This window comes from Xiphophorus maculatus, chromosome 8 (assembly GCF_002775205.1).
Source record: "Xiphophorus maculatus strain JP 163 A chromosome 8, X_maculatus-5.0-male, whole genome shotgun sequence".
Classification (NCBI taxonomy): domain Eukaryota; kingdom Metazoa; phylum Chordata; class Actinopteri; order Cyprinodontiformes; family Poeciliidae; genus Xiphophorus; species Xiphophorus maculatus.
In genome coordinates, this window is record NC_036450.1 from 13,522,664 (window position 1) to 13,541,157 (window position 18,494).

The 18,494-nt window shown below is 39.3% G+C and overlaps 1 protein-coding gene across 3 annotated transcripts in view; it reads left to right on the forward strand.

Moving 5' to 3' along the window:
- Nucleotides 1-18,494, forward strand: part of LOC102221251 (E3 ubiquitin-protein ligase RNF34-like) — a 23,065-nt gene continuing 4,571 nt past the window's right edge. The window contains exons 1-7 of one of the 3 annotated variants that reach the window (XM_023338886.1): nt 2-135; nt 10,505-10,723; nt 12,404-12,871; nt 16,005-16,067; nt 16,167-16,368; nt 16,456-16,479; nt 17,679-17,720. In XM_023338886.1, the coding sequence (XP_023194654.1) occupies nt 130-135; nt 10,505-10,723; nt 12,404-12,871; nt 16,005-16,067; nt 16,167-16,368; nt 16,456-16,479; nt 17,679-17,720 (1,024 nt within the window). In that variant the 5' untranslated portion in view covers nt 2-129. Of the gene's footprint in view, nt 136-10,504; nt 10,724-12,403; nt 12,872-16,004; nt 16,068-16,166; nt 16,369-16,455; nt 16,480-17,678; nt 17,721-18,494 lie in introns of all 3 variants that reach the window. The other 2 variants (XM_023338887.1, XM_005812803.2) reach the window with 2 other exon arrangements.

Sequence of the window (18,494 nt, forward strand, 5' to 3'; positions counted from 1 at the left end):
TACGTTATGCCTGCTCCACTCACACTGGCAGCTGGAGAGAGGGAAGACGTAATGGTTTGATTCCCTATGCGCTGGCAATGGTCGTCGCTGTGACATTACTCGGCAAATTCCTCTAACGGGGGGAGAGAAATGAAGGTATGTGCATCTATTTTAAACATATTTGTGGCCCTTTTTTTGCGTTAAAGGTGATATGTTTCTTTTTGTAAACTGTGCACGATTCTGCAGGGATAAGCAGGGGAAAACCCCCTGCACCTTTAAGGTAAATTAATTCTGATTTATAATCTATAAAAACAGAAAATAAGCAAGCTTAAAATTCTGGATTTGCAGTCCAACTTGAGCTTAACATCTAAATACGCGCTGTCAGATCGTATTTGTCTCCCTATTGTGCTTTAATAAACGTTTCCTGTGCGTTTCCAGCCATGCTGATAAACATTGGGTACAATGTGTAGCCTTCTAATGAGCCAGCTTTGACCCCGGCGTGATAGTTTAGTGGACTAAAGCTCTGGCATAGACGTCCATTCCCCGTCAGGCTATAATCCGCTCTAACGGGATAGAGACGCTGCGGTCAGGCGGCGGAGCGGCTGCTTGTCTCGGGGCTGGACAGGAGAGGATCTCCTCATCAGGTCCGAAGCTGTTCACCCCCCTTCCCTCTTGTTGTGTGTGCAGTCTGCACGGTGTGCTTGCAGCAGCACTGGATATAAAAGGTGATGAAGCAGTAGCTCGATCCGGGCTGATAACTGATGAAGAAGAGGATGGCGATGATGTCATAGGAGCCCTAATGCTGCTGCTGCTGCTGGTAGTGGTGGCTTTTCTGGAGAAAGGTGAACTGTCATGCACAATCAGGCATCAGTGTGAGAACACAGTGTGAAAAACTGCTTATCACCTGCTGTTAAGTGTGGAAACCGCTGCTGCAGCTTCTGGAATCCACCTGCTGAGGAAGAAGTAGCCTTCAATCACATTTAAAGCAAACCAGCACTGTGCATCTAGTGCCATTAGCTGGATAACATGTTGCTGCTTCAAGTGGGAAACAGTTCGCTGCGTTGCTCAATAATCCTGTTCTGCATCAGAAATAACGTGGATTTCTGCGTCATTTAATCCAAACATAACAGACAGAGTCAGAACGAAAAGCACAGATAAAACGACATAAAGAAAACACTTTTATTGGCACCATGGGGAAAACAGCTGCAACAACAACATAGTCGTTTACTATAACATTCTGGAAAACACAAACTGTGGTTCCCAAGTAATAACCGTCTGCCTTGTTTATCACAGTTACAGATTTTAACTTATTTATTATTGTTATTATTATGAGCGCAGCTATAGGGTAAAGTTTAGGAAAATATCTAATCACTCTTGTTTTCTCCATTTTCAAATGAGTTCATCTTTATTTTACTTTTTATACACAACCAGGGTAAAACAGTCCGTTTTACACTCAATTAAAACAGGAAGTGATGGGAAAAAAAGATGAAGATGAATCTGAAGGTAACATTTAAGATGCATTAGATTTTAAAAGTGTAATAATAGCCATTTTAATAGTAGATTAATAGTAGTTGATGTAGAATAAAGTCTACAGTTAATTTGAGCAACTAATACACTTACTGGTAAGCATTTATTAAGAGCCACAATATAAAATACCGTTATCTGTGTGATATCAATAAATATAAAGACAAATTAAAAGTGCATTAAAAGCTGAAGAGCCAATGAAACGTATAGATTTAATTTCTAAAAACTAATAATTGGCATCAAAAACGTCTGGAAATCATCGTCTGAGTCACAGATTTACACCCAAGGGAAGGAATAATCGATTACTAAATCAATGCATATATATATATACCTACTGCTTGCTTAAATGACAGAAAGAGAATTAAAAAGTATTCAAGGCATGTATATTTTTTTATGTTATATGAAATGTAATCATATTCAAGTAAATTGTTCACAACTGTGTGCTTTTTAGCTTTGTGTGTTTCTGGATTTGGGGAAAAATCTGTAAGGAGTAGGTAAAGTTTGGATTTAACATATTTTTACGTTATGTTGGAAGCAAATGTGTTTTGTTTGGCTTTGAAACCGACAAAGTTTCAAAGTCAATTATGAAGTAGGTAATTATGAGGTAGGTAAATTAAGCTAAGCTACTCCTATTACTAATAATAATACTTTACTTTGTGTATAGTCTTCATCATATTCTTAATATGACATGTTTTTAACTGTATAAATTGTAATGTGAGTTATCTTGAATATGTCACATGGTACAAAAAAGGAAAGCAACTGAATAGAATAAATTATTGCTAAAACAAATATTTAAATTATCCAACTGTTGCTGGTTTCTGTCAGCCAGAAACCAACAATTTCACTTAAACCTGAAATACACTTTAACACGTAAGAGTTTGCTGAGTTCAACCAGTGCTGAAAATTGGAGACTCAGAGAATCTGTAGTACTTATTTATTCTGGAAACAGTCACAGAGGACGTGGGTTGGTTCTGATTACACAGTTTCACTTATACACGTCTTTAATTGTCACTGAAAATAGGGCTTTTTACATTTTTTTATCTGGGTTGAGATTGACACATTTTCCACAGTTGTTAATCACAAAATTGAGGCTGATAAGAGAAACAGGCGGCTTAACTCTGGGAAGTAAATTTTCCCAGAGGCACATCCTCACTCACGCTGTCCCAGGGAAGCTAAATGGACGCGTTGTTTTATTGACTAATCGGGTTTAAATTAAAAAGCAGCTTTTCTGCCCCTGTGGATGCGGGACGGCGCTGCTGTGTGCAAGCATTGCTCTCAAGCTGTGAAATATACTGCTGCATGGAGGCTGCTGTAGTCACGACATAAAAACTTGACTGCATCCACACTGCTTCTACATGCACAGTTGATTTTCTTTATATTTTTAAAACTACCAATAATTATATAAGTAAAAGAAAATATGCTGCAGTTTTGTTTTGGAGATCGCATTTTGTTGCAAATTAGGCAAAACTCACCTCAGGCTTGTCATCTAAAGTGGAAGAAGAAAAAGTCCGAAGCTATTAAGGACGTCCAGGAGGCACACATTTCTGGTGATAGCTTCATTTTTTTTTTACATCTCCAAATGGTTTCCTGAAGCCAGATGCGAGGCCCGTACTCATTTCTCATGGAAAACTTACATACTTTTACATACTTGGATAGAAGGCATAAAAAGAAGGATAGTAGGAAGGAGAAAATGAAAGAACAGCGAAGAACACAAAGAAGGAATGAAGGAGGAACACAAGGATGGAAGGACATGAGGAAGAACTCAAAGCAGAAAGTTTACAATGAAGGATACAAGAAGGAAGACAGATCAAAAAAAAGGAAGGAAGGGTAGAAGAAAGAAAACGAGAGGCACATGAAGGGAGGATACTAGACAGAAGGACTGAAGGACACAAACAACACAATAATTAGGCAATATTATGAGGGAACAAGTCTGCACATACAAGTATATTTCCAAACTCTTCAGGCCTGGAAATTACTAAAATCAAATTCCAGATTTTTTCCGACTCCTACGGAGATGCTGGACCAACGTCAGTTATCATGTTGGCTTTCTTTGAACATGCCCAACAAAACATTTCAAAGTCTGTTAAAAAAAAACAACAAACACAATATCCTCCAGCTGAACCGCATCGGGTTCATTTTCAGCGACAGTAATATCCCTGACTGAATCTACCTTCTCAGGGAGTGAATGGCATTTGGAGCTGATGCAAAAGGGCGACAAAGAGGAAGAGGAAATGAAAAGCGCCGATGAGACAGTGGAGGATGGAAGGTGCAGAGTTTACCCTGATAGCACCATCTGTTTGGTACTTAGATGTGGGATCTGATGGCTGGACAGACGCACAGACCGGGCCTGAGTGACAAGACGGTAACGTGAGATGATGTAGAGAGCGCTGCCTTTTCTGTAGGTTAACTTCGCTCTCCTGAAACGGTAACATCAACATTCCTCACAATACCTCCATCTGCTGCTACGTTTCTCTAGAAATATATACATTTGTTTTTACAGTAAGGAGAACTTTTTAATGCAGAATTATGTAGCCGTTTGTACACAGCAGGACGGTATTTTGTGTTGCAAGTCACTCCAATGACTGATTTAGAGATATTTTCTGGGTTCTTACTGTCAGTATCAGCTTACATTAAAAGATATTAAACGGGCAGAGCGGAAGCAACCGACTAGATTTTGGATACGGTTTATTGGAACCAGCAAAGCTGCAAGCATGTCTGGGTTTTATTCGCTTAAGCAATCTAACTGAGTAAAAGTGACCCATAGCCTTTGGATTTCTCCTAATTTTGTCATATTACAAGTTAAAGCTTCAATGTATTTTATGTGCAGACCAGAACTGTTTATGTACCAGCAAAAATCTGAAAAGTGTGATGTGCATTTGTCAATACATTGGAGAACTGTATGCCACAGGAAAACTGTTCACATTCTTTCAGAGGGGATGCAGGTGTGTGGACAGCAGTTTTCAAATCTTGCCACAGATTCTGTTATGAATTTAGATTTGGACTTTGATTGGACCATTTTTTTAACACATGGTTAAAATGTATGAATGTTACTTTTTCCTCCCGAAAAATTAACCTCCATCCCAGTCCTGAATCTTTTGGAGCCTCCATCAGATTTTCTTCCAGTAATGCTTTCTTATTTAGCTACATCCATCTTCCCGTCAACTCTAAACAGAGTTTCTGTCTCAGCTAAAGAATAGCATCTGCACAGGATGATGATTTATGTTTTTATATTAGATTATACCCAAATGATGCCTATTTGCGAAGTAGATGACTTCTGAAGGCAATTTATGGCTCTGGATTTGAGTTAGACATATTTATTTGTAAAAGAAATTGAAAACCAATTATTATTCTCCTCATTTTGTTGTTATGTACAACTTTGTGTTGTTGTGTCACATAATAATCCAATAAAACACAGTGGAGTGTGAGGTTGTGACGTGAAATTAATGTGAATATCTTTGCAAAACATTGTAGACGTTTTATATATATATATATATATATATATATTTGTTTCACGTCACAACTTGGTTGTTTTGCACTTTATGTAACTTTTTAGCACTTCATAATGCATTGTAGTACATTGTTCTTTATACCTTCAAATAAAAACAGTTATAATACTTTTGAATTTTTATTAACTTAGGGTCTGGGATGACAAACGTAAAAAAAAGAAGTAAAAATCACATAAATCAGAAAATGTTTTGTCTGATTTATTTGGACATTTATTTAATGAAGCTGCTTCTGTGAATAGAGCTGTTGCAATATCTATTTGGCTTTTCAGCTGAGAGTCATTTTTATAGACAGTTCACTTCAGGCCAAGCCATTTAAGGAACGGTGTAAGGAGCTCATCGCCCCATTTCAGCTTTATCTCCACTCCTTCAATATGCTCCAAATGCATCATTCTTCGACTCATTATCTGATATCGTCAAACTACTTATTTAGCATTTGTAATTAATTGTCTGTTTTAACCAAATATCTACATAAAGAAAACACTTCCTTATATTAATGTATTTAACTATCATTTTACCAGCAAGTCACTTGAGATAAATGTTTGGGGGTTTTTTCGAGGACGACATAATATTTGATTAAGTTCCCATTTTATTCTTTAGAATGATGTGTAAAACATTAGTAAAGCACCAATCAAGTGACTGAAAAGATCTTTTCTATTCGCTAAAAGCAGCTAAACAGAAAACTCCCATTTCTAAGCTCTACAGATACATGAGCAGCATCTCGTTTGAAGCATTTTGTTGTAAAAATCACACATTCCTTGATTTTTAAAAAAGCATTACCTTTATCAAGGACTTGAATCGCAGTGTTTCTTTTTACCAGGAGTCTTCATTTCCATTAAATATGTCTAAAATCCAAAGAGGAATGTCATAGAGGGTGCGCTCGGAGAAACTGTGATGACGCAGACATTTTAATCCACCCTGCAGCTGACTGACCTCAAAAGCCAAGTTGTCATACATCACTAATTCAACATGGACCATGTGGAAATGTTTCATAAGGCTGCGTTTGAAGGGAGTTTTAGTTGCTGGATGGTGAACTTGTTAGTGCCAAAAATTCATACTTGTACCACGATTCATTAAAATCCACCTTAATTAGGCCCAAAAATGTTTTTTGTTTTGCGTTTTCTGACTCATTTTTAGTCCTAATTAAACACTTTGGTCTGCCTCTTTGACCCAGTTACTTCTGATTTAGCTTTCCAGATGCCACAGCGTCTCTTTTTACATTTTGTTCACCAAAAAAAGGCTCATTTTATGAGGTCAGACATCTTTTTTATCTACATGAGTCTTTTCCCTGTAGGATTTCTATTTAAGTCTGGGCCTCTGTCAGTTTCTGAAACACAACCAGGTTGGATGCAAGAAGTTTGATGACATTTACTGGTTTCCTTTAACTCATGCATTTGTTATTAATTAAATCCAATAGTTTTGAACCGTAACTTGAATAAATGCGAGTCTTTTGCTTATATTGATATTGTTGGCGCTCTTTTGTTATGAAAAGTGACTTTTTAAATTGGTTGCAACTTAATTGAACTGAGCTGTACTGACCTGAAATATAGTAAAGCAAACTGAGCTGAAAGGAATTTACCAAATCTTAAATTAAACTAAAGAAAATTATAACTAATTTAAGCTGACATGAATTTAATTGAATTTAATTTAGAAGAATTTAATTAAACTGAATTGTAATTAACTGAATCTTAAATTGGATGGATTTTTTTGTTTTGATTTGCAGGTTTATTTTGCCCTGATTGGTATAATTTTGTATCTTGTGAAGACAATTTTGATTCAGATTGCCTTTTTGTGATTTGTTTGTTAATACTTTATTGATTTCCTGACGACAGATTTGATCAGTGGTTCTAAGACTCATGGATTTGAGTCTTAATTTAAACTACGGCAAATGATTTTATGCGCTGTAATTGTAATTTTTATGTTTTAACTACATAGGTGGAAAAATGGCAGCCTGTCTCTGGATAAAATGAAGAGCCCACTGCACTGAACCTCCTGGTTATTCCACCAAATATTAATTTCTGAACTCTTCCTGAGTTAAAACATTAGTGTTGTTGTTTCTAAATGAATATGAACTTGTTTTGTGGCATTATTTGAGGTCTGAAAGCACTGCATCTTTTTTTGTTAATTTGACCATTTCTGATTTTCTGCAAATAAAAACAAAATTTTTGCTTGGAATTTCGGAGACATGTTGGTTTTACTCAAAAATATACCTATGAAGAGTAAAATCAGAGAAACTGATGTGCTCTCTTAATTTTTTTCTTTGCTGTACATTACAAACATTCCACTACCCTTTTGACACATTTAAGAAAACGACCACACACTTCGCCGCTGCTTATCTGCAGTTTCCCACGGCGTCACTATCACTGTCACACGACCAGCATCCTTCTCTCCTTCTCCAGAAACAAGATGGCAGTGAGTTTCATTTATATGACTGATACTGTTTGTTAAAAAATGACTTATATCAGCCCAAACTGATATTAGTGCCAATATGTTATGTATCCCCGACCTTCACAGAACTGACCAGACTGAACAACATTAAACTAAGCTATGCTGAACTGAGCTAAGCTGAATTGTACTAAACTGAATGAATTCACTGGGCTGATTGAACTGAATTATTTTTATCTGGTTTTATGAAGTCAAGTTTTCCACCGAAGAAATGGAAACTCTGTTGCTTTGTATTTGCTGGTGTTTAATTTCAGAAAAATACCTCCATTGCTTGCCAAATATTTGACCAAAGATGATGAGAGAACAAAAACACCGTCCATGTTTCTGGAAGAGCTTATAGGTCTCCTGTAAAGAAGCTCTTGTTGCTTGTTTGTCCGGGACTCCCTGCCTGCAGGGCTTTGAGCCTGCTAATGGAAGTGACAGTGGGGGAAGTCGAGCTGCTGGCAAACAGCCAGATAAGTCTCATTTTTTATGGCCGGACTGCAGTGGCTTTTCCTCCTGTCCTGGAGAATGCAGTAAATGTTGCCTTTTCCCTTCAGGATGAGGGAGAACGTATCTGACCAGGGAGACTGTTAAGCAGTAAAACCTCCAGTCGAGTTCATACAATCAGCTGAGCAAAGCAAAGTGTTATGCAGGAAAATAAGACTGGATGTATGAACAAATACGATTGGCACTGTTGGTTAATTTTCGCTAATATTTCTGACTTTTCTGTTGTTCTGACTGAAAAATGTGTTTTTTAAATTCTGCAATTCAAGTTGGCGTAAACCAGTGCTCCCCCCCCACCTGCTCTGCATGTTTTAGATGTGCCTCTATACCAGAACCGCTGATCCAAATGATTACATGATCTCTTCTGCAGCCAACAAGTACAGCAGGAGCCTGTTAATCACCCACAGATTCAATCCAGGTGTGGCAGAAGGGAAACACCTAAAACATGCAGGCCTGAGGACTGGAATTGAGAAACACTGGTGTAAACTAAGTTTTTCTAAAAGATAAATCAATAATTAATAATTTCCTAGTAGGAAAGATTGAAATGACTTAAGATTTTTTCAATCAGTTGAATAATAAATAAGCAGAACGACAAGCGGCGGGCAAGCAGAAATGGACAGACTTTACAAGAAGCTGTTAAATATTATTGATTTGAACTTTAAAAGGACACGACTGCAGGGAGACACATTGACTGTCTGGCCGCACTGCCTCCTTCCCCACCTGACTCCACAAATAGAGCCTTGTTCCTAAAGATTACATAAGGAATCCCTGAGCAGACGGGTGAGGTCAGATCACAGGGTGTTTGTGACAACTCCGAGCAAAGCGCTGTCTTAAGACGGGACGTGGCTGGACCCGGCGGATTGCATTGTTTTCCACACAGAGCCGCCTTACATTAAGCCCGTGTCAGCTATCGATTCAGGAAGCCGGGCAACAACAGAAGAAGTATTCTTTCTCCTCCCACATCTCATCTGTATGCTCCGAGGAGCCGCGGCTCGTAACGCACCGTCTTTGCTCCGTGACTCGGCGCTGTCGAAGCAAACCGAAACGTCGGGAGTTTTTATCTCCTGTGTATTCCAATCTGCCAAACAACAAGGCATTGCATTTCCTTTTATGTAGCTTAATAATGCTTAAAAGTGATGTAAAACACACGTTACTGATACATTTCCTTTAATAGAAACATTTTTACTCATAAGCATTTATAATTAACTGAATCCAATGGTTTTGAATTGCATAAAGATTCATTTTAATGTAATTCTGACTGAACTTAGTTGAATAAAAGGAATATTTATAAATTTTGTGTTATACAATTTAATTAAATTGAGTTAAACTGAGTGAAACTAATCTGAACTGAAATGAAATAAAGTGAACTAAACCGGATTTACCAAATTAAAGTGGACTGAACACTTTAAATTGAATTGGACAAAGTTTAAGCAAACTGAGTTTAAATCAACTCAACTGAACTAAAATGAACTGAATTGTTTTTATTCGATTAATTTGAACTGAAATTAATAGAATTAAACTGAACTGAATTTATTGCAATTAGTGCCAAACTGTACTGAATTGGATGCAATTAAGCAAAGCAAAGCAGATTAATATATTGTCACGTAATTGAAAGAAACTGTATCAAAATCTGAACTGAACTGGACACAGTTTATTTTTTTGAGTTTTGTTTTGATTTCCCAAAAAATGTTATGAGGCAATATATCTGCTCAACATGAGTCTTTATCCTGTGAATTTTCTATTTACTTTTGAGGCTGTGCTAAAATTCCCAGTGTTGCCCTGGCAGTAGCGGCGCGTGTGTGTGTGTGTGTTTTTCCACCAGATGCTAGAAAACTGTTATGATGGTGTAATTCACCTAGACTCATTTCTTCCTCTGTTATATTTGTGCCTGGTAGTCAGATTTTCATTGCACGATATACTGTCACTAAAGGGTGAAATGCATTCTGGGTTTGATGGAAAGAAATTGAGGGAGGTGCAAATAAGCTGTTAGTTACTGCAGTCATCTACAGGGTTTTAGTAGAAAACACAGAGCTGAGCCACAACAACCAAGAGCATTTCACACATTTTCAAACACCTGTTTAAGTCTCAGAGCCAACATGGTGAATATAATATAATCATTTGTGAATATCAGCACAAATGATATTATAAATATAATACCTTTATATATTTCTTCTATACTCTTGCATAGTGAAAGTTGGCATGTTTAATTTGTCCAAATGACTCCGGCTTTGCAGGGATCACATGTAAAAACTATGTTTTAATGTCTCACATCGATGATAAAGTCAGAGAAATTTGTGCTCTCCAGTGAAAACACATGACTTCATTTGTTAAATTCCAGCTCTTACGTCATGCAAAGTTCCTGAAAAGGAGTACAGAAATGTGTGACGCAGAATTACATCAACAAAAAACACATAGCGAGTTTCAATCTGTGCAAGTCTTCCACAGTTAAGAATCGTGATTAGATTGAGTCAAAACAGCGCGTGCTATTGACTGCAACATAAGCAGAATGTGAGGATACATGTTCCCCGTTAGTGAGCGTGCGATATGTGTGTGTTTGCCCTCGGCAGGCGGGGGCGTCGTCCATGTGGGCGTCATGCTGCGGGCTGCTGAACGAGGTGATGGGCACGGGAACGGTGCGGACACCGCAGCCGGGCTTCGGAGCAGGGGCGGGGCCCTTCCGCTTTGCCCCCAGCGCAGGGTACTCTACCTACCCCCCCACCAGCTCAGGGAGCGCCGGGCAGCTCTGCAAGGCCTGCGGGCTGGCCTTCTCCGTCTTCAGACGCAAGGTAAACACAGGCAGAGGTTAGAGCTGGGTGGGTTCATATCACATTTAGGCAGAAAATAAGAACGTTTTCTCCCCACCACAGAAATCTGTGAATCGCCATACCTGGCTCACCTTCATCTTTTTGCTCTAAAGCGACTCTTTTAAGATTCATTTTCAGTCTTCTTTTTATGTTGTGACTGCATGCTGCTTTTTAAATGGAGTTTAATGATGCATTCAAGGAACACATTCATAATTACTGAGTTTTTGTTCAATCGCGCAAACTCATTTAAAATACCTTAATAGAACTTTTCAGTCTTATGCCTAATCAAATGCTGCGATCTCAGGATTATTTTTATTTAAAAATAGTGCAAACTAACACAATAAGAGTTGAAACTTTTCCATTCTTGTGTTTTTATGCATGCTTTTGTAGGATTTGCCTACTTTTTCTGAGATGGTTTCTTTTGTCACACCTGGGATGTCACAAAATGCACAAACTTAGAGTCAAACTTGAATGACAGTCTGATACTTATCTCTTAATCTGATCTTTATATATAAATGTTGGGTTTGACATACGTGATACTCTGCAGAGTCGCGGTAATCTTGACATTTCCAGTCTTCCTGTCCAACCCGGAGTTTTGTAGCTGAATAGATTTGTCTGGCAGTCGGAGACATTGATAAAAACTCTGCCGTTCCCAGCTTCCTCTCCGCTCACTGCTTCAGATCGCACTTTCATCCTCCACACCCAGCCAGTTGCCTTCCCTCCGACGGCGGGTCGACTCAGCGTTTGAGTGTCAGCGTGGTATTTTCGTGGCGTGGAAAAAGTCCCACCGGGGGATAAGCTGCAGCCGATTGAAGAAATCCGTCTGTTACGCTGGAAATGTGCTCCTGGTGGATCCAGGGCTCAGTTGTGCTCGAGCGATAAGGAAATGTTTACCGCCACGGCTGACCTGCTTTTCTGTTCATTTGAAGTGTCAATCTACTCTGTCGCTCTGTATCAATGATAAATGTCAAACATCGGCAGAAGCTACTAACGGTTTGTCTCACTTTTCTTTGCTCTCACCAAGAAAATGGCTGGATTAAGGTTGGACTTCTTGCTGCTGGTTCACAGGAAACAACGAATAATTAAAATAGATACTGAAATCTCTGTAAACAAAACTGTCCTTCAAAATAGAGGCTGGTTGAGGCTAAAACACCAGACTGAAGCATTTTTGTCATCCAGTCTTTGGTAGAGAAAGAGAGACACGAGAAAAATAAACAATCAAGTAAATGAAAATTATCAAGTTCATTTTAATTTATCGTGCAATTAATTGATTGTCACAACCCACTTTTGTCTGGATATGCAAAGCTGGTAGAGACGTACACTAAAAGACATTAAGCAAAAGATGATTTAACAAATTATTGACTCAGGGGGACAGAATGCTACACTTCTTCCAATAAAATCTAGAAACCATCAATCATTTTCTTTCCATTTAGTAATTATGCTGTTTGGAAGTTATAAAATGAAAAGGTTCTAAGAGTATGAATACTGGAGCTCATGTTTTATTTATCAAAGCATCAGCTCACATGAGTACAAACAGTTCAGCTGCTCCATTTGTCTGTCAGACTTGAATAAAACAAATAGTTTTGTTTGTAAAAACGCTGCTTCGTGCACAATAAAGAGAATAGCTGATCTGATGTGCATCTTGTTCGTGTCTCCCTGCAGCACATCTGCTGTGACTGTAAGAAGAGTTTCTGTGCCCTTTGCTCGGTGCTGCAGGAAAACCTGCGCTGCTGCACGACCTGCCACCTGCTGCGCGGCACGGCCTTCCAGCGGCCGCGCCTCATGCAGCTGCGGGTCAAAGACCTGCGGCAGTACCTGCTGCTGCGCAACATCCCCACCGACACGTGCAGGGAGAAGGAGGACCTGGTCGACCTGGTGCTCTGCCACCAGGGGACGCGGGAGACCCCGAGACCCGTGATGGAAGAGGACGAGGAGGAAGATGAGGACGACGACACGTGCGGCGATGAGGAAGAGGATGGGGGAGAAGACACAGACAGTCTCCACTCGCTCCCCCACTCGCGTGCGGCGTCGCCGCCCTCCGCAACGCGCTCCGCCTCCGAACTGTCGGTCCTGTCTGCCTCTCAGGGGGACGCGCTCAGCCCGAGTGACAGTTCAGGGACCCCCAGCCAGGTTGGTTTCCGCGCTCCACCCTGCTGTGCACACAAACATCCATCCCTCATCAACATACGCCGCACTTCCTTCACATCTGCCCTCATTCTATCCACAATAATTAATTTCAAGGGAGAAACAAACTTATTTTCAAGCTCTTCATAGTGACTGTTTGAAGTCACACAAACAGTCGCCCTCTTGTGCAAAACTGAACCCGAATCGAGCCTGAAAATCCTTTTCTTTTCCTCTTTTCCTTGGGTTTTCAGGGTCCAGCTGGAAACAGCTGTGTTTGTGTTGCGTCAGAGTGCAGAGCCCTGAGTCGGGCCAGTGAGGCAGCTTAAACCGTTTGCCTTTTATAGGTCTGTTACATGAACTGATTCTGTTATGTAACAATCACAGAAGTTAAACTCGCCTCATGGCATTGCTGCTGAAGCCAGGGAATAGAAACACCGAGTCCCGTCACTCCTGTCAGCGAATGTCTGCATATTGTAAAGGGGATTTAATCCTCAGACCTAGAAACAAACATATTTGACCTAATTATGTTTACTGAAACAAAAATGCCAGTCGGGACATAGACTTCAGTCCTCCTGTAGATTAAACTGTGTTAAATCTTTGGTCACTGTGGTAGAGATGTGCTTTCCTTTGCTTTTTTTACATTTAAATGTTTCAGATGATCCAAACAGATATTATTATTAGACAAAGAGTAAATCTCCTTGTTTGGTTCTGGTTCTGGGGATGCAAAGCAGACCAGAACCGGAAGACCTGAGAGGTCTGGAAGGTTGATACAACAACAGCAGATCTTTAATGTATTGTGGTTTTCAAATGATGTTTTTTATTTGTTGTTTAAGCTCAAACTGGAATCAAAGAATAAGTCAGTCAGTTTTTGGGCATAAGAATTGTGCGACATGGCTGGTGGAGATCTCAAAAATATATATCTTCCAAATGCTGATTACACTTTGTTGTTTTTTACTGCATCTGCCATCAGATGATGTTTGTGAGTGTTGGTTGCGTAGCTTTCAAAGTGTTCTGCTCGGCATGGCAGAGCAACTTTTGCATTCCTTTGCAAGTGCTTCCTACTAGTCCCTTTTTTTGTTTAAAATTTCTGTGCAAAAACTAACACGTAGTCACAGAAACCATGTGATCCAGAAGGCTTGGCTGTTTGACTGAGTGGAGCTGCTGCCGGCGTCTCTGAGGAGTCTCCTCTGAGCATGAAGTCTGCGCGAGGGCGGGCGCGCCGCTACGCTGATGGATGCATTATTAAAACGTCTTCATTAGAGGACGACGGAGGTCTGCTGGAATGTGCTGAGGCACAGAAAGAACGAGATAGTTTTGTTTTATTGCACTGAGGTGGAAACAATAAACTCCATCATATTAGATGTTACAGGCTCTCTTTTGTCAAGGAGATCAAAAGAGGACAAAAGAGGACAAAAGCGGATGATTGGCTGATGTAATGCTCAGAAACAGATCAGCTGTTTTCCAGCTGCTTTTGTTGTAGTTTAAATTCAGTTAACAGAAGGTTAAATTAGTAGTTATCCTTATTTCAAATAGTGAAATCAATCTAGACTGATAGAAGTTTTGTAGAGGAATGTAGCCAGACGACATCTGTGTATTATCTGTGTTGCTCAACAAAAGAAAAGTTAAACTGTGTTTGATTGTATGTCATGTTATTGTCTGAGTTTGATTTTAATTATAATTTTATTGTCAGAACAAAACGTTATCATCTTTCCAGTCAGAAAGGAAGGATTTTTAACCCAATTTTTAAGCTTAGCGTTTGTACATCACAAACATTCAAGATTCACTTACATTCTGCAGCTGCAAACACAAGGTTATTTTTTCCCCTCCATTATCCAAATGAACCACTACTGTGTTTATAACACTTACATATTAGCCACACTTAATTTGCATAAATTAGTCCTCAAATGTTGACATTTATTTTATTGCATCAAAGAAATCATGTCATAATTATTCTCTGCAATCAGAATGAAGCTTGCAGATTGTATACAGCTGAATTACCAGGCACACATTCACTAGTGCAACATCCTGTGACAAATTAGAAATAGAAAACTTCTGGCTCTGTTTTCTATGTTAATGTTTTTGTCTCAAAGAAAGACTTTGTCTTTCATCTTCTCTCTTGTCAGAATTTAAAATCAGAAAGTTTTGTGTCATCCAGATTCTCAGGCTCTCAAGATCACTTAAATCTACCTAGCCAATTGGATTCATCAGTGACTTTTATTCATGATTTAACAAGTGGGATGATTTCTGTTTGACTTAAGCCCAGATGTGTTGGGATAGCTATTATTTCTTAGCATAATAAATCAACATTTGAAAACTGTATTTTGGTTTTACACTCATTATTTTTGTCAAATATTAACCTTTATTTGTGTAATCTCAAACACATAGGTCAGACAAAAACAGCAAAAAATAGAGGAAGTCTGCAATACTGTTGACTAGGAGCAACTGCAAGTTTGTTTTTAATGGTATTTAGCATTGCAAAAACCACTTTAAAAAAGTGAAACACCACTAAAAGCCAATCATATGTTTGACAAGCCATATAGGAAGTGAAGACAAAGTGCAGATTTTCTTTCAGTTCTTGACCAATCCTGTCCACGTTGGAACCATTATGTTCAGCAGGTTTCCACAAATGATCCAGAAAGACTCTTGCAAACAGCTGGAGGCAAGTTTGTTTATTAATAATTTAGACTGAAACGTTGCCGTGCTTTCTTCTTCATTGCGAGAACGCTGAAGAACTCTTTTTCTTTTTAAATCTCAGTTTGAGAGCAAATGTAATGAATCCGTACACATGAAAGCTATTTTATGATTGGTTAGAGCTTGGGAAGAAATCGCATCTCTTCCTGCTTGTGTGTCGTCTCTAAACGGCAGCTTTCACTGAAATCAAACAGTTTCATTGAACTAACTGACCAATAAAATACTCTTTTCATACTAAAGGGATGCTTTAGGGCTTTCTCTCATTTGGTGTGAGATGAGATTCAGGCAGTGTGAACACAAGACATAATCACAACAGAGGAAGAAATATTTTCTCTGGAGATATTTTTCTTCAACCCCCATGGGCGTTTTAAGGCATCAAAATGCTGATTATGCTGATGACTGCAGTCAAGCATCAGTTTGAAAGCTAACAGACATTTCACTCCCGCAGGAGCATGAGGACACACCGACAGCTTCCCTTTTGAACCTGGAGCCTGCTGAAAACATCTTAGAGGTGCTGGCTGTGTTCAGATTTGCCTGATTCGTATCGCAGACGTCGTTGTTGAAAAAGTGAAGTCTGTGACTAACAGCTGTGCTCCCGTGCGGATTGCAGGTCAGCCCGGCGACGCAGAGGAGGATCAGGGCCTCGCTGTCTGATCTCGACAACGAGGAGGCCATAGAAAACCTCTCCGTCCGCCAGCTAAAAGAAATCCTCGCCAGAAACTTTGTCAATTATTCCGGCTGCTGCGAGAAGTGGGAGCTGCTGGATCGAGTTCATCGGCTTTACAGGGAAAACGAGCAGAACAGGAAATCCAGTAAGGACTCTGAAGTTCATTTTATTGCATTGATCATTACCTTAATGCCTGACTAAATTTCTCCCTTTTTTTCGTGCTATCCTTTAGTGGAAAACGTCAGCATAACTGCAGGTAAATATTTTTTGGATTATTGCATTATTTTTTTATGATAATTGATTGTTTTGGTTAAATCGGGAAGTAAGTGCCTTGCAAAAGTATTCACATCTCTCCAACTATTTCATATTTTACCACTTTTTGCACAGATTCTTCATTGTATTTTATTGCAATTTTACATTTTAAAAAAAACAACACGAATTGGAGCATAATTGTGAAATGGAATGGAATGACACGTGGGTAAAAGATTTTACAAATAAAAATTAAGTTAATTTTCATCCTCCATGAGTCCAAGCATATTGAAATCTCCTTTTTTTATCATCACAGCTGCAGCAGTTTTAAAACATTTTCCCATTATTCTTTGTAAAATGGCTCAAGTTTGGATGAAGAGCAGCTGTTTACGTTAGGCTTTCAAGACTCGTCACAGATTCTCATTTGGATTTAGTTCTGAACACAACATGATGCTGCCACCACCGTGTTTCACAGTGGGAATAATGTGTTCAGGACGATGTTCAGTGTTATTGTTGCTGACACACATGGCCTTTAATAGTAGGTCAAATGTTACATTTTGATCTTATCTGACCTGCGCATCCTGTTTGCTGTTCTCCCTACAGCAAACTGCGCACAAGATTATTCATGGCTTTCTTTCAACAACGACTACATTCCTGAGATAAAGGCTAGATCGTTCATTACTATTCTCACTCAGCGCTTTCAGAGTTATGATCCACTTGACTGTTTCTATCAAGTTTTTCCTTGCTGGCAACATAGTCAGAACTTTTGATGCTGTTTTAAAATTTAACCCTGGTTTAAGCTTCTTCATAACTTGACCTGTCTGCTATTTTTCTATGCTTCATGAAGCTGTTTGTCCACTAATGCTCTGTGAAGAAATACTCATTAGATGACTAGTGAATACAAATGGTTTCACCTGATTTGACTTTATTTACAGTTTTTATCTTTGGGAAAATTATACCATATATTGTTTCTTTTCCACTTTATAATTATAAAGTTCTTTTTGTTTATGAATCATAAAATCCCAATCGAATACACCGATGTAAAAAAGTTCACATGTGAATACTTTTGCAAAGCATCGTAAAATATGAAGCAAAGAAAACGTTGCTGCACAACTGTACCTTGATTTTGATTTCCATTAAAGAACAGACTTATTATTCCCAAAACTAATTGATTTTTACTGTTATTGCCCGTTCTTATCTGTGAAGTGGTTGCATATCCTCAACCTCTTTGCAACAGTGGAGTTGGAGGTAAGATATAACCAAGCGAACGTTTTCATTTCCTTCATGAACTGCTGTGCAGACACAGTAAAGGCATGCTGCAGTCATTTGTTTTGCTCATGTGATCCTTTCCATCCTGTACGGCATCTTGTTATGGACATTGACTCCTGCCTGCTTCTGTTTCCACATTTCATGTGTCTTTCCCACTCTGCGCCATCTCCTGTAATTCTGAAGGACAGCCTCTCGTTCTGTCATTAATGCGCCCTATTAAAGCTTTTAACTCTTGACGAGCCATCATATTACTGCTGCAGCAGCACGTCTCCATCAGGTGTAATTACATTGTCAAGCATCTCGGCCGACACGAAGGCCTCCAGGACCTTATTAGCCCACTTTGCATCCAGCTGCAGGGGGGCAGGCGGGCTGCAGCTGCATCGACTTTTTGCCCGTCACGGCAGCGGGAGTCGGATTTAGGCCAGCCAGCCGATCGCTCAGCATTTGACTCCCATAAGTCAGTGCTCTGACACGATTTAAAATGATTTGATGCCTGTAGCTTCTCCTCCTTAGCTGGGATTGAACAAGGGGGAAACGCTCCCTTCAATTGGAGCATGAAAACTGTCGGAGTTTAATCAAATCAGGAGGAAGCTGCTCGACAAATAATTACAGAAATAGCTTGCAGAATTTGAGTGGCATGTAGAAATGAGAGAGCAGATTGGTGCCGGCTGAAGGCGGAAGGGGAAAACAGAAAAGATAATAAACTAAAATATAAATATATATTTGTTGATGGGGTTGCAGCATAACAGAATC